Source organism: Oncorhynchus tshawytscha, linkage group LG19 (assembly GCF_018296145.1).
Source record: "Oncorhynchus tshawytscha isolate Ot180627B linkage group LG19, Otsh_v2.0, whole genome shotgun sequence".
Taxonomy (NCBI): Eukaryota; Metazoa; Chordata; class Actinopteri; order Salmoniformes; family Salmonidae; genus Oncorhynchus; species Oncorhynchus tshawytscha.
The window spans coordinates 19,001,471-19,018,199 of record NC_056447.1 but is presented as its reverse complement, the minus strand read 5'-3'; the positions used below and the strand labels follow the sequence as shown (position 1 = coordinate 19,018,199).

At 45.3% G+C, this 16,729-nt stretch overlaps 1 protein-coding gene across 2 annotated transcripts; it reads right to left on the bottom strand.

The window, feature by feature from the left end:
* Positions 1-742: 742 nt before the first annotated feature.
* On the bottom strand, positions 743-16,602 carry parvg (parvin, gamma). 2 transcript variants are annotated; one of them, XM_024378743.2, is made up of 13 exons: positions 15,926-16,602; positions 15,347-15,412; positions 15,168-15,232; positions 14,074-14,176; positions 13,856-13,999; positions 13,395-13,510; positions 13,246-13,301; positions 13,094-13,128; positions 12,935-12,996; positions 9,967-10,035; positions 9,699-9,800; positions 4,291-4,363; positions 743-1,578 (listed from the first exon to the last, which is right to left on the bottom strand). In XM_024378743.2, exons 2-13 carry the CDS (start codon positions 15,405-15,407, stop codon positions 1,505-1,507), a joined length of 960 nt encoding a protein of 319 aa, XP_024234511.1. In that variant the 5' UTR covers positions 15,408-15,412; positions 15,926-16,602; the 3' UTR covers positions 743-1,504. The 2 variants fall into 2 exon arrangements, with proteins under 2 accessions (XP_024234511.1, XP_024234512.1); XM_024378744.1 differs by lacking the exon at positions 15,926-16,602 and adding an exon at positions 15,762-15,919.
* Between the last annotated feature and the right edge of the window lie 127 nt (positions 16,603-16,729).

Genomic DNA, 16,729 nt, shown 5'->3' with positions numbered 1-16,729 from the left:
GCAAACAAGCCCAACCCCCACTCTTACACTAGCCCAAGCCAATGACATGTATTAGATGCTCAGCAGGCTCTGCTCATACTTACTGGCCTGAGGCCAAACAAACGACCTACAACATTGGATACTTTATGGAACAGAAAGCCTTCAGTATCTCATCCTGGAATGTCCAAGGCCATCTATCTTTGACCTAAAGAGCAGGAACCTGGACTTCATCAAAGAAATCGGAAATACGGACATTGTCATCCTACAAGAAACCTGGTATAGTGGAGACGGACCCACTGGTTGACCTCTAGGTTACAGAGAGCTGGTAGTCCCATCCACCAAACTACCAGGTATGAAACAGGGAAGGGACCCAGGGGGTATGCTAATTTGGTATAGAGCAGACCTGACTCACTCCATTAAATTAATCAAAACAGGAGCATTTTACATTTGACTAGAAATTCAAAAGGAAATGATCTTAACAGGGAAAAATGTCCTCCTGTGTGCTACCTATATCCCCTCACTAGAATACTTTAATTAAGACAGCTTCTCCAGCCTGGAGGGGGAAATCAATCATTTCCAGGCCCAGGGACATGTACTAGTCTGTGCGACATAGTGAATAGTGAAGGTGTAAACTTGGCAGTAGAAAATCTTAACAGTATATTTGACCTCTCAGCTTCCCTATCAAATCTAAAAGCAGCAAGATTTGTGACCTGTTGCCACAAGAAAAGGTCAACCAGTGAAGAACAAACACCATTGTAAATACAACCCATATTTATGCTTATTTATTTTCCCTTTTGTACTTTAAGCATTTGCACATCATTACAACACTGTATATATACATAATATGACATTTGTAATGTCTTCATTCTTTTGGAACTTCTGTGAGTGTAATGTTTACTGTTCATTTTATTGTTTATTTCACTTTTGTATAGTATCTACTTCACTTGCTTTGGCAATTTTAACATGTGTTTCCCATGCCAATAAAGCCAATTGAATTGAGAGAGAACGAGGGTGTCATGTCCAAAGGCGTCCACATTGTGTCAATAATCTTCCCCTATTAAATGCAATGTATTCACTTAGGCATCAACCCTGTGACGCTCATCTTTTCCCATTGACTGTAATGTATTGACATAAGCATCATACGTTTTGATGCTTATCGTTTTGTAAAAACGTCACAAGATGCTGTTTTCCTATGGTATCTTGTTGCAGCGAGCAGCAGCGTCAGAGTCATAGAACACAATAGGATACTCACTCACAATTTCAGACTACTTTGAGATTACTTTGATCTTCAAAGGGGAACGTGGTCGGGGATTGGTTTCCCATGCTATTCAAACTATGGCACATACAGTACAATTTTATTGACACAAAGTACACAAAGCTTTACATAGACTCGATATATGATTTTTCTGTAATTTCACAGAGGGAATCAGCCTATTATTCTGGACTTGCCAGGGGAAAAACACCTCAGGCAATGGACTTCTGGCGTCTTCACCTCCTAATGTCCTCGTCCGTGTTCTTCCCACTCTCATCTGCTTTTGTGCTTCTTGAACAGGGCATATAGGACCTTCAAGGTAGCTGTCACATCCTGAGAGACTATATCTAGGAGAGATGCAGTCAAAGACACATTAAGTGATCAGAGTCATCTATTTGTGCATCATCACCCCTCACCATCACTGGAGCTTTGATAATGGAGGTCAATAGTGTGCATTTACTGACGCTGCCACAAAACTGAACCAAAAACAACCTTAGATACAATCTAATCAATATCGAAACGGTAAGATTAGATCCAACAATATCACTCTTCCCTGTATGATGCATAATTAAAGGGATACTTCCTGATTTTGGCAATGAGGAACTTTATCTACCTCCCTGCCAACACAGCAGCTACTCTTCCTGGGGTCTAGCAAAATGAAGGCAGTTTATACAATTCTGACCATTATACAGTTCTGACCATGACAGTTTAGAATCTAGGGTTACTCCAAGCAGTTTATTATTCTCAACTTGCTCAATTTCCACATTATTTATTAGAATATTTAGTTGAGGCTTGGGGTTTAGTGAGAGTTTTGTTCCAAATACAATGCTTTTAGTTTTAGAAATATTTAGGGCTAACTTATTCCTTGCCACAGTACATCCAGACCACAACACCACCAGCCACATGCACACCCCCACCCCAACCAATCAACACCCCCCCAAGTCAACCATGCCCACACCCCATTTACGCCCCCTCAGATCAGACCTATGCCCCTCCTGCCCACCCCATGCACCCCACCCCCGCAAAGAGGGTCTCAATATGGAAGTCACACATATGCCCAGGCCGTGAGCGGGCAAACAAGCCCAACCCCCACTCTTACACTAGCCCAAGCCAATGACATGTATTAGATGCTAACTAACTTTGTTGAGTGTTGCAGTCATTTCAGTCACTGTAGTAGCTGATGTGTATAGTGTCATCCGCATACATAGACACAATGGCTTTACTCAAAATCAGTTGCATGTCAAGTAAAATGTTAGTAAAAATGGAAAAAAGCAAGATGCCTAAACAGCTACCCTGGGGAATTCCTGATTCTAACTGGATTATATTTGAGAGGCTTCCATTAAATAACACCTTATGTATTCTGTTAGACAAGTAACTCTTTATCCACATTATACCAGGAGGTGTAAAGCCATAACACATACGTTTTTCCAGCAGCAGACTATGATCGAAAATGTCAAAAGCTGCACTGAAGTCTAACAAGACAGCCCCCAAAAAATTGTGGGTACTATTTGTATGTCATTGTGTCCAGTATGAAAGAAGTTAGAGGTAGTTTTGAGAGCCCATGCTAACTAGCGTTAGCGCAATAACTGGAAGTCTATGGGTATATGCTAGCATGTTAGTAGATACCCATAGACTTCTAGTCATTGTGCTGACGCTACTTAGCATTGACTCACAAAACTACCTCTAACTTCCTTTTTACTGGACATAGACATACAAATTGTATCCACAAGTTCATCCGACTCTGGGAGGTAGATAAAAGAATTCACTGCCAAAATCCCTAAGTATCCCTTTAAATGAACTATTTAGATCGGCTAGAGCTCCTGCTAGCCTAATTAATGCACACAGCGGTGTGTGCTGTAGACCTGGAGCAGTGGGATTCCTTATTCCATCACAGAAATGTGCCCGTAATTAAAAGTACGCAAAAAAATGAATTAAATCTGTCTCTTGCTTCTGGGTTAAATGAGTTGTACCGGCCCAAACATTCACATTTATCAACTCAAATCTTTACTTTTAAATTACAGGTTATACTGCCAGGCAATTAACCAGGTTCTTTTATAATAATTTACAAAAGTAAATGCTCAGCGCTTCTTTATTAACAGTTAATTCAGAGACAAAAACAAGAAAACACACATGCACATACAGTATGTACACACACACACATTTCTAGCCTCTTGTCAGTTTGGCATTGCATGATAGAAAGAAGTGTTGTCTGTGTGTCTATCAACAACTAAGAAAGAGAGGTTTCCTCCCTGAGAGAGCCTCTAAATAAATTATTATGACCTCAGAGTGGGCCTGAGTCCCAATAGAACTCAAAACTAGTGCTCTACAGATGTAGGATCTTAATTTGAGTCAGTTTTATACAGCAGGAAAATAATCTTACAGCAACCGGAAATGTGAATTATTATGTGGATTTAATCTATGGACATTTGTGTAGCGGTTGGTGCATTTTCCGTAAGGGAAAATCAAGTCTGAAAATTTGTGGAAATTACAAATTTCAGAAGCCTTATTAAACCGCAAATACACTTAAAGTTTTACATTTCCTGCAACAGGGAGATCAAGATCCTACATCTGTAGATAGGGAATAGGTTGCCATTTGGGACAAACCCCTCGGCCAATCATCCAGGGCGATAATCATCATATTCATGAATATTTCAACAGAATCCCAGCTATCCCTTTATATCCCCATGCGTAGTGATGCGGCTTAACTCAAACTATCAACACAAATCCTGGCTTCCACTCGACATATGAACAGTGGCATACCTCTATTGCCCAGATAAATGGCTATGATACAGGAAATCTACTGAATTAGTTGAACAATTCTGTCTCACAGCTCCATTACTGTGATGTGAAAATTACAGCCCAGAGCAATTTTGGTCAAACTTCCTATTACAAAGATATATTCACTTACAGTAGGATATGTGTGGATGTGATATTTTTAGATAGAGGAGACTATCTCCTACTCTAAGTGCACTATTACAAGACCCATTTGGCTCCAAGTCCAAGTCCAAGACAATATACGTAGGTCAACTATGGGTGCCACAGAAAATGAACACACTTACCTTGGGGCTCAATGTTGGTCGTGGGTAGCCCTATGTCATTCAGGAGGTCCAGGGCCACGGTCACATTCTGCAGCTAGACCAGAGAGAGTGAGGTGAGAGACACAGCAGGCCATGACACATGCAGATGGCTGACCCACCGGGGCAACGTTATCTCAATCTCATACAGGAGTACAGTGAATAACGTAATACACTAGTCACTTTAAACAATGCCACTTCATATAATGTTTACATACCCTACATTACTCATCTTATACTGTGGGGAGAACAAGTATTTGATACACTGCCGATTTTGCAGGTTTTCCTACTTACAAAGCATGTAGAGGTCTGTCATTTTTATCATAGGTACACTTCAACTGTGAGAGACGGAATCTAAAACAAAAATCCAGAAACTCACATTGTATGATTTTTAAGTAATTAATTTGCATTTATTGCATGACATAAGTATTTGATACATCAGAAAAGCAGAACTTAATATTTGGTACAGAAACCTTTGTTTGCAATTACAGAGATCATACGTTTCCTGTAGTTCTTGACCAGGTTTGCACACACTGCAGCAGGGATTTTGGCCCACTCCTCCATACAGACCTTCTCCAGATCCTTCAGGTTTCGGGGCTGTTGCTGGGCAACACGGAATTTCAGCTCCCTCCAAAGATTTTCTTTTGGGTTCAGGTCTGGAGACTGGCTAGGCCACTCCAGGACCTTGAGATGCCTCTTACGGAGCTACTCCTTAGTTGCCCTGGCTGTGTGTTTTGGGTCGTTGTCATGCTGGAAGAGCCAGCCACGACCCATCTTCAATGCTCTTACTGAGGGAAGGAGGTTGTTGGCCAAGATCGTGCGATACATGGCCCCATCCATCCTCCCCTCAATACGGTGCAGTCGTCCTGTCCCCTTTGCAGAAAAGCATCCCCAAAGAATGATGTTTCCACCTCCATGCTTCACGGTTGGGATGGTGTTCTTGGGGTTGTACTCATCCTTCTTCCTCCAAACACAGCGAGTGGAGTTTAGACCAAAAAGCTCTATTTTTGTCTCATCAGACCACATTACCTTTTCCCATTCCTCCTCTGGATCATCCAGATGGTCATTGGCAAACTTCAGGCGGGCCTGGACATGCGCTGGCTTGAGCAGGGGGACCTTGAGTGCGCTGCAGGATTTTAATCCATGACGGCGTAGTGTGTTACTAATGGTTTTCTTTGAGACTGTGGTCCCAGCTCTCTTCAGGTCATTGACCAGGTCCTGCCGTGTAGTTCTGGGCTGATCCCTCACCTTCCTCGTGATCATTGATGCCCCACGTGGTGAGATCTTGCATGGAGCCCCAGACCGAGGGTGATTGACCGTCATCTTGAACTTCTTCCATTTTCTAATAATTGCACCAACAGTCATTGCCTTCTCACCAAGCTGCTTGCCTATTGTCCTGTAGCCCATCCCAGCCTTGTGCAGGTCTACAATTTTATCCCTGATGTCCTTACACAGCTCTCTGGTCTTGGCCATTGTGGAGAGGTTGGAGTCTGTTTGATTGAGTGTGTGGACAGGTGTCTTTTATACAGGTAACGAGTTCAAACAGGTGCAGTTAATATAGGTAATGAATGGAGAATAGGATGGCTTCTTAAAGAAAAACTAACAGGTCTGTGAGAGACGGAATTCTTACTGGTTGGTAGGTGATCAAATACTTATGTCATGCAATATAATGGAAATTAATGTCACGCCCTGGTCAAAGTATTTTGTGTTTATCTTTATGTATTTGGTCAGGCCAGGGTGTGGCATGGGGTTTTTGTAATTGTGGTGTGTTTGTCTTGGGGTTTTGGTAGTGGTATTGGGATTGTAGCTTAGTGGGTTATCTAGCAAAGTCTATGGCTGTCTGGAGTGGTTCTCAATCAGAGGCAGGTGCTTATCGTTGTCTCTGATTGGGAACCATATTTAGGCAGCCATATTCTTTGAGTTTGTCGTGGGTGATTGTCCTTAGTGTACTATGTGTACTCTCGGTTAGTTTGCACTAGATAGGCTGTTTCGGTTTCGTTTATTGTTTTGTGTAGTGTTCGTGTTTCTTTGTTTGATTAAACATGAATCTCAATCGACACGCTGCAGTTTGGTCCGACTCTCCTTCATCACCACTAGAAAACCGTTACAGAATCACCCACCACCAACGGACCAAGCAGCATGTCAACAGGCAGGAGCAGCAGGAGAGGCGGCAACAGGAGCAGCCCAAAGAGGAGTACAGTATGGACTATACTTCTTGGGAGGAGATAGACAGGTGGGCGGTCGACCCAGGGAGAGTGCCGGAGCCCGCCTGTGATTCGATGGAGCAGTGCGCGGAAGGTTATCGGAGAATGAGGTTGGCGAAGCAAGCACGGCGGCGCGGACGGAAGCCCGAGAGTCAGCCCCAAAAATGTCTTGGGGGGGGGCTCACAGGGAGTATGGCTATGCCAGGTAGGAGACCTGTGCAAACTTCCTGTGGTTACCGGGGGCTAGAGAGACCGGGCAGGCACCGTGTTATGCAGTGGTGCGCACGGTGTCCCCAGTGCGGGTGCATAGCCCGGTGCGGTATATTCCAGCTCCTCGTATCGGCCGGGCTAGAGTGGGCATCGAGCCAGGTAAGGTTGGGCAGGCTCGGTGCTCAAGAGCTCCAGTGCGCCTGCACGGTCCGGTCTATCCAGTACCACCTCCACACCCCAGCCCTCCGGTAGCAGCTCCCCGCACCAGGCTTCCTGTGCGTGTCCTCGGTCCAGTACCACCAGTACCAGCACCACGCATCAGGCCTACAGTGCGCTGTCGGAGCCTTTCTCCTCTCCTGCGCTGCCGGAGTCTCCCGCCTATCTAGCGCTGTTAGAGCTTTCCTCATCTCCAGCTCTGCCGGAGTCTCCCGCCTGTTCAGCGCAGCCAGAGCCTTCCTCCGACACAGCGCTGCAGGAGTCTCCCGCCTGTTCAGCGCAGCCAGAGCCTTCCTCCTCTACAGCGCTGCCGGAGTCTCCTGCCTGTTCAGCGCAGCCAGAGCTGCCAGTCTGCATGAAGCAGCCAGAGCTGTCAGTCTGCATGAAGCAGCCAGTCTACATGGAACAGCCAGAGCTGTCAGTCTGCATGGAGCAGCCAGAGCTGTCAGTCTACATGAAGCAGCCCGAGCTGCCAGTCTGCATGAAGCAGCCAGTCTGCATGGAGCAGCCAGACCTGTCAGTCTGCATGAAGCAGCCAGAGCTGTCAGTCTGCATAGAGCAGCCAGTCTGCATGGAGCAGCCAGTCTGCAAGGAGCTGCCAGTCTGCAAGGAGCTGCCAGTCTGCAAGGAGCTGCCAGTCTGCAAGGAGCTGCCAGTCTGCACGGAGCTGTCAGTCTGCAAGGAGCTGTCAGTCTGTAAGGAGCTGCCAGTCTGCAAGGAGCTGCCAGTCAGCACGGAGCCGCCAGAGCGGTCAGTCTGTAAGAAGCCGCCAGAGCTGTCAGCCTATATGGAGCAGCTAGTGCCGCCAGTCTGCCCAGCGCCGCCAGTGCCCCCAGTCTGCCCAGCGTCGCCAGTGCCCCCAGCGCCGCCAGTGCCCCCAGTCTGCCCAGTGCCCCCGGTCTGCCCAGCGCCGTCGGTCTGCCCAGCGTCGCCGGTCTGCCCAGCGTCGCCGGTCTGCCCAGCGTCGCCGGTCTGCCCAGCGTCGCCGGTCTGCCCAGCGCCGCCGGTCTGCCCAGCGCCGCCGGGCTGCCCAGCGCCGCCAGATCTGCCAGTCAGCCAGACTCTTCCAGATCTGCCAGTCAACCAGACTCTTCCAGATCTGCCAGTCAACCAGACTCTTCCAGATCTGCCAGTCAACCAGACTCTTCCAGATCTGCCAGTCAACCAGACTCTTCCAGATCTGCCAGTCAACCAGACTCTTCCAGATCTGCCAGTCAACCAGACTCTTCCAGATCTGCCAGTTAACCAGACTCTTCCAGATCTGCCAGTCAGCCAGGATCTGCCAGTCAGCCAGGATCTGCTGAAACCACCAGCCAGCCAGGATCTGGTAGATCTATCTACCTGCCTGAGCTTCCTCTCACTCCTGAGCTTCCTCTCACTCCTGAGCTTTCTCTCACTCCCGAGCTTCCCCTCAGTCCCGAGCTGCCTCAGTCCCGAGCTGTCCTTCAGTCCCGATCTGCTCCTCAGTCCAGTGGGGTTCTGGGTGAGGACTACTAGGCCATGGTCGGCAGCAAGGGTGGACTATCCAGGGACGAAAGGAGAGGGGACTAAGACATTAACTGAGTGGGGTCCACGTCCCGCGCTGGAGCCGCCACCATGGACAGACGCCCACCCGGACCCTCCCTATTGTTTTGAGGTGCGTTCGGGAGTCCGCACCTTAGGGGGGGGGTTCTGTCACGCCCTGGTCAAAGTATTTTGTGTTTATCTTTATGTATTTGGTCAGGCCAGGGTGTGGCATGGGGTTTTTGTAATTGTGGTGTGTTTGTCTTGGGGTTTTGGTAGTGGTATTGGGATTGTAGCTTAGTGGGTTATCTAGCAAAGTCTATGGCTGTCTGGAGTGGTTCTCAATCAGAGGCAGGTGCTTATCGTTGTCTCTGATTGGGAACCATATTTAGGCAGCCATATTCTTTGAGTTTGTCGTGGGTGATTGTCCTTAGTGTACTATGTGTACTCTCGGTTAGTTTGCACTAGATAGGCTGTTTCGGTTTCGATTACGTTTATTGTTTTGTGTAGTGTTCGTGTTTCTTTGTTTGATTAAACATGAATCTCAATCGACACGCTGCAGTTTGGTCCGACTCTCCTTCATCACCACTAGAAAACCGTTACAATTAATTACTTAAAAATCATACAATGTGATTTTCTGGATTTTTGTTTTAGATTCCATCTCTCACAGTTGAAGTGTACCTATGATAAAAATGACAGACCTCTACATGCTTTGTAAGTAGGAAAACCTGCAAAATCGGCAGTGTATCAAATACTTCTTCTCCCCACTGTATGTATATACTGTACCCTATACCATCTACTGCATCTTGCCTATGCCGTTCGAACATCGCTCATCCATGCATTTATATGTACATATTCTTATTCATTCCTTTACACTTGTGTGTATGAGGTAGTTGTTGTGGTATTGTTAGATTACTTGTTAGATATTACTGGAACTAGAAACACAAGCATTTCGCTACACTCGCATTAACATCTGCTAACCATGTGTATGTGACCAATACAATTTGATTTGATTTGATTATATTATACCCTTATTCTTATGGATCTCAAATTATTAACACATTGGATCTAATTGTTCCGCTGCTGTCAGAATATTATTGTAGGCCAAAATTTGATATTTGTTCCATTCACTGTATCATACGTAAGCTCCGCCCATACCATTGAGCCAAACAATCGCATACATTTTTCCTTTGAGGCAGAGCTGCCTCCAGAACATGATTCCTCCCAAAGAAGGAGTCCTGGGACACAGGAGATCCTTACCATCTCAGTAGCATTGACTGGGGTGATGTTGAAGTCATAGAGTGGAACAAAGAAGCCCTCCAACTGTCCAATCAGCAGAAGGAGTATAACACCATCTGAAAACTACATGGATAAAGAACACCGTCAGTTGGTTCTTACCCACATGGGTGTGGTGTGATGTAACTGAAAGGAAACAGATCAATCACCTTTCGATTCACAACACTGGTAGTGCTCAATTAATGCCCATTCCAAACAGGATGACCAAACCCTTTTCTACAGTAAAACAAACCTGTTTCTCCATGTCTGTCACCTGTAGTCCCAAGGTTGACATCTTCTTGTTGACAAAGTGCATGATGGCCTATAATGGAAAGATATGGGATTATACAGACCTACCACTTTAGAAAAGGTGTTGACATTTTAACCTCTGTAGCCATGTCATTTGAATAAAAGGGTCTGCTAAATGGTATATACAGTGGGTATCATAAGTATTCACCCCACTTGGATTTTTTTACCATTTTGTTGTGCTACAAAAGTGCGATTGAAAATATAGTCGTTGCATAAGTATTCACCCCTTTGTTTAGGCAAGCCAAACTTAGTTCAGAAGTAACATGTGGCTTAATCAATCACATAAAAAGTTACATGGACATGTGTGAAATAACAGGGGTTGACATAATTTGTTTATGACTATCCCTTCCTCTATCCCCCATATATACAATATCTGTAAGGTCCCTCAGTCAAGAATTGATTCCATATGTTTATTTCATAATTTTGATGTCTTCACTATTATTCTTCAAATTAAGAAAAAGCAACAACGGCTCAGCCACACAAGCTCACAAAACGGAAACGCCAAGGGCTGAGCGCGTAAAAATCATCTGTCCTCGGTTGCAACACTCACTCCCAAGTTCAAACTACCTCTGGAAGCAATGAAGAACTGTTCATCCGGGGGTTTCCATGGCAGAGCAGCCACACACATGACTATGATCACCATGCACGATGCAAAGCATCGCCTGGGGTGGTGTAAAGCTCACTGCCATTGGACTCTGGAGCAGTGGAAACGTGTTCTCTGGAGTGATGAATCACGCTTCACCATCTGGCAATCCGAATCTGGGTACTGTGGATGCCAGGAGAATGCTACCTGCCCGAATGCATAGTGCCAACTGTAAAATTTGGTGGAGGAGGAATAATGTTCTGAGCTGTTTTTCATGGTTCGGGCAAGGCCCTTTAGTTCCCGTGAAGGCAAGTCTTAACACTACAGCATAAAATGGCATTCTGACGATTCTGTGCTTCCAACTTTGTGGCAACAGTTTGGGGAAGGCCCTTTCCTGTTTCAGCATAACAATGCCCCCATGCACAAAGAGAGGTCCATACAGATATGGTTCGTCGATATCGGTGTGGAAGAACTTGACTGGCCTGCACAGAGCACTGACCTCAACCCCATCAAACAACTCTGAGATAAATTGGAACGCTGACCGTGAGCCAGGCCTAATAGCCCAACATCAGTGTCCAACCTCACTAATGCTCCACATCTAGTGGAAAGCTTTCCCAGACAAAAAGGGTGGAGGCTGTCATAGCAACAAAGTGGGGACCAACTCAATATTAATGCCCATGATTTTGGAATGAGACAAACAGGTGTCCACATACTTCTGATCAGGTAGTATATACAGGGCATTCAGAAAGTATTCAGACCTCTTCCCTTTTCCCACATTTTGTTACTTTACAGCCTTATTCTAAAATGAATGAAATTGCTTTTTTTCCCTCATCAATCTACACACAATACCCCATAATGACATCACAATACCCCATAATGACATCACAATACCCCATAATGACATCACAATATCCCATAATGACAAAGTGAAAACAGGTTTTTAGAAAGTTCTGCAGCATTGAAGGTCCCCGAGAACACAGTGGCATTCATCGTTCTTAAATGGAAGAAGTTTGGAATTACCAAGACTCTTCTTAGAGCTGGCCGCCCGGCCAAACTGAGCAAATGGGGGAGAAGGGCCTTGGTCAGGGAGGTGATCAAGAACCTGATGGTCACTCTGCCAGAGCTCCAGAGTTCCTATGTGGAGATGGGAGAACCTTCCAGAAGGACAACTATCTCTGCAGCACTGCACCAATCAGGCCTTTATGGTAGAGTGGCCAGACGGAAGCCACTCCTCAGGAGAAGACACATGAGAAGACGCCCTCTTGGAGTTTGCCAAAGGGCACCTAAGGACCTTCAGACCGCGAGAAACAAGATTCTCTGGTCTGATGAAACCAATATTGAACTCTTTGACCTGAATGTCAATGGTCACGTCTGGAGGAAACCTGGCACCATCCCTATGGTGAAGCATGGTGGTGGCAGCATCATGCTGTGGGGAAATATTTCAGCAGAAGGGACTGTGAGACTAGTCAGGATCGAGGGAAAGATGAACGGAGCAAAGTACAGAGAGATTCTTGATGAAAACCTGCTCCAGAGCACCCAGGACCTCAGACTGGGGTGAAGGTTCACCTTTCAACAGGACAACGACCCTAAGCACACAACCAAGACAGCGCAGGAGTGGCTTTGGGACAAGTCTCTGACTGTCCTTGAGTGGCCCAGCCAGAGTCCGGACTTGAACCCAATCGAACATCTCTGGAGAGACCGGAAAATAGCTGTGCAACGACGCTCCCCATCCTGCCTGACAGAGGATCTGCAGAGAAGAATGGGAGAAACTCCCCAAATACAGGTGTGCCAAGCTTGTAGTGTCATACCCAAGAAGACTCAAGGCTGTAATCTCTGTCAAAAGGGCTTTAGGCGAGTAAAGGGTCTGAATACTTATATAAATGTGATATTTCAGTTGTTGTTTTTAGTACATTAGCAAACATTTCTAAAAACCTGTTTTTGCTTTGTCATTATAGGGTATTGTGTCCAGATTGATGAGGTTTTTTTTTAGAATAAGGCTGTAACACAATAAAATGTTAAGGGGACAGAATACTTTCCGAATACACTGCATATATACCGTATAAAACAACAACATTCAATGTCACTGTGTTGACATATTCTAATGAGACCATATTACAGTTGTATAGGGTCGGTGCGGTGCTCATTCAATCATACACAGTATGAGCAATCAGAGGCATTATTCACACAAATCAGCCTCTCCCTGAATCAGGACCAGTATAGCTAGACAATACATACGCGAGTCCTATAATCAATCCTCTGTCTAATAATGCAATGGTTAAGACTGCAGAACAGGTCAGCAGGGATGGAAGACCCATATTTTTTCTATTACCCGCTTTACTGTGTTGATCTTGTGGGGTTCCAGCTTCAGCAGCTGCTCAATGGGATCCTCGCCTGGACGAAGAGACAGGAAGGAGAGGGTTTATCTCTGCAATGTCCTGGATAAACGGCAGCACAGTACTGCAAAGGTGACCCTGAATATCTTACTCACTGTCTGAGCTGCTCAGGGCGTCGGTAGCTGAATCGCTGTTGAGGTAGACAACAAATAAAGTGAATATTCGATCTCCTAAAACAGAATCCATTCTCTGAAGAACATGCAACTGTAATCGGACACAACAACATAATCGGAAATAATTTACCAACCTTTCATCTGTAAGAATCTCTATTTCCTTTTCTGATTTGATTCCACTTCTGTTGACCTGAAGTGAGAGCACAACTTTACTGAACAGGGGAGTCTCTTTTTTTATAGGTTGATTTAGGGTAAAGTACCATTCATTTGACATCAAACTCACCTCCAACAAGACAACTTCCACTCTGACATTTGGGGGAAGCTCCAGATTAGGCTGGAAGCACCTCACCATGGCAACCAGAAGATGGAGTGTGGCCAGCAAGTCTTTGCTGTGGATGACTGACAGAGAAGGAAGGGAATGAAGGGAGAGTCAACCTGCTTGAACACCATACCAAAGCCCTGTGCAGTCAATCTTGTTGGCAACACAACACAAACTAATCTCCAGCCCCACTGATGATTAACACTGCACCCCGTGGGTCTGCCTTTTCCCCTACAGTAATCCCTCTCAGTAGGTGTCAGCAGACTGGGGTTATACTGTAGCTTCACCATCAAATCCTATTGAAGAGTCCCTTAGCCAAACATGGCTCTGAGGGGAACAGCAGTGTTGTGTAGCTTTCCCAGCCAACAGTGGACGTCCTAAGGACATGGTTTTGTTTGCGGGGTTGTATTGTGAATGTGACTCACGTTTGACACTCCACCTGCTGAGAGAGCTGTCCTGTAGCCCCAGTTTCTCATTCAGGGCCTCCAGGATGACCTCCAGCTTGCGTGTCTGAGCAGCGCTGGTCACCGCTATCTCATCCACAGACAGAAGCACTCCAGCTAACCTCCCTGTGAACAGCACAGGTAAAGGCCAAGCACATACGGGTTGGGGGGGGGGTTGGGGGGGAGTGTGCGTGTCTCACCAAGGAGGTGATGGAGGATTAGGCCATCAAAGATATCCTCTTCCAGACTCTGCACTACGATGTGTTCCTCTTTCAAAGTACTGTTGATCCAGTTAACCAAAACCTGTAAAGACCAAGGTTCATGTTAACAGTAAGTTATACTCGGGGATATTAATTGCCTGCTATAGTACTGTATTAGTCTCTTTTGACGTAGCTACTGTTACAGAAATGTACCAACGAAGATATTTGGTTCTGGGTGCAGAGATCAGTAATGTACTATCTACTGCAGTGGAGGCTGCTGAGGGGAGGATGGCTCATAATAATGACTGGAATGGAGTGTAATAGAGTGAATGGAATGGTATCAGACATATGAAAACCATTGTTTTTGATACCATATACCACTCCGTTACTCCGTTCCAGCCATTATTATGAGCCGTTCTACCCTCAGCAGCCTCCACTGATCTACTGTGGTAAATCTTTGTATACATGACCTTTACTGGTCTATTCAGAGCAGACTCTGATGTTATGATATAAAAGGATTCTTATTGCAATTTCCATCTATGTCTCTATTCAATTATTCATGAGTAAGAGACTGGTTGGTGTGTTATTGAGGTGTTAAAGAGAGCAGATGTGGGATTACAAGGGCCAGATAGACTCCGTGGTTTTCTCTTTCCAACACTTTTATGCCTACACTGTTGTACACTCATCTAATTGATGAAGACAATTGTTTCATTTTACTTGAATTTATTCCATAAGCATCTTTTCTATTTCAAATCCTCTCTGAGGGCTTAGGGAGAAGGTGCCCTGGCAACATCTATCTGGGCCTAGCAACGACTCCGTGATCTGTCTACCATCATCTCTAATAAAGATGTACTGGTCGACCCACCTCTCACACAAGAGGGCTTAGTGGTTCAGCATACCCTAATGAATATGCAATCAGAGGCTTTCTTTGTAATGACTTTTCTGCCCGTACGACCCTGGGGTAACATAGCCCTAGAGTATAGTAGTATAATGTATCAATGGTGTTATTATGGGCTTTGATGATAGATAACACATTTAGGATAATGTTGTGGCTGGTGTTGGAACATGAATTCTAAAATACAGATCAATCATACCGATTTCAGCTTTTCAAGTTTGGGATCTTTCAAAGATGTCGGCTGAATGATCTTCCTCCTCTCACCTATTTCAACGTGCAAAATGTTCAGTTGAGGCTGCTGCTTGACAACCATTTTGGAAAGAAAATATGAAATCAAACAGTTTGCCTGAGCTTGAGTACAGTTGAATGTGGACTTACCCTGGAAAGATTCAATGTCCTCAGGGTCTTTCCCCTGGTACATATCAGGAAAATCCTCCATATCCCCTATAGGGAGCAAAATATGAACACAGTGCTTCTGGTATCAGTGAAGCCGTGTCAATGATAGTTCAAATTCAATTCATATAAGGGATCATTTCAAACCTCCGATGTGAAGACTGAAACAGTTCTGGTATTTGATTTGGTTACTTCCTTCTCAGTGAGTTCACTTCTGCCTAAGCTGAGCCCGCACAAGTGAACAAACGGGCAAATGGATATATACCCCATAACTTCCTGTGAAATCCCACTACCATGCTGAATGCAATCGTCTCTCTGGATATTTTATTTGGATTCTGGGCCCCAAAACAACACAGAATAGAAACAAGTTCAGAGGAAGGCCTTCTGACAGTAGACTAACCTGACTGGGATGCACTGTGACCAACAATATGTAAATGTGTCTCCCTGAGACGAGAGTGTAGCTTCACTGTGCCATCTGTGTGTGTAGTTCACTCCTCTCCTAGAGATTCTCTGCCTGAAGTCGACACAAACTTCACCAAAACTGTTTTATCCAGTAAACCTTACCTTCAGAGCAGTAGCAGCAAGCAGACTGAATAGGGGAACTCCTGTGTACAGCTTCCTGACTGACGTCAACACTGAATCAATCCAAATAGCCGTGCTACAAAAAGAAGTACACCCAATCTGACAAGCAGTTCTCTAGAAACATGCCACGGAATGACAGCACAAACAAACTTCATCCAATTCAGGACCAATTAAACATTTCTATGAGAAACAAAAAGGACGAATGAAGGAATAAACGGGTAAAAAGAAAAATGAGAGGATGCAGAAGGAAATAAGTAAGTAGTGAGCACTTCCTCTTTTGTAACTGTGGTTTTGATACACACAGTTCAGAGTGCGTTCTGAGGAAAGGTCTTATATATGATGCTTAGTGGCCAAGACTTATAGTTTAGAGCATTAGGATAGAGTGCAAGACCGGTAAAAGTGAGGTCACTTCACCTCATAGAAGTGAAAGCGTTCTCTTAGCAAACACACAGGAGGCCCAAACGAACAGGACAGCTCTACTGTATGGCTCACTGACAACCCTATCACACATTCCCTTTGGAAGCTGGCTCTATCAGTTGGTTGTTGTCTGTCCTCCAGCACTCCACAATCATCGGCAGAGAGAGACAGAGACAACACACTGCATGTGCTCCGTCTCCACGTCAGAGGAGCAGAGAAAAACACAGACGCCATCACCTAGAGAGGAAAGGGAGATTTAGGAAAGGGGAGGTCGCCATGGTAACCAAGGAAATAGACAAGAAAATAAAGACAGGGTCCTAAAATAACCCCATAATTCCTTTGCTAAACCGAACCCAGAGGGCTTGTGAT

Coding starts and splice junctions, on each gene's coding strand:
- parvg (XM_024378743.2), bottom strand. CDS start 15,407: ATGGAGGATTTTCCTGATATGTACCAGGGGAAAGACCCTGAGGACATT. Junction 14,177..15,167: donor AACTTGAAAAGCTGAAATCG/GTATGATTGATC, acceptor TGGTCTTTACAG/GTTTTGGTTAACTGGATCAA. Junction 12,997..13,093: donor CGCCCTGAGCAGCTCAGACA/GTGAGTAAGATA, acceptor CTCTTCGTCCAG/GCGAGGATCCCATTGAGCAG.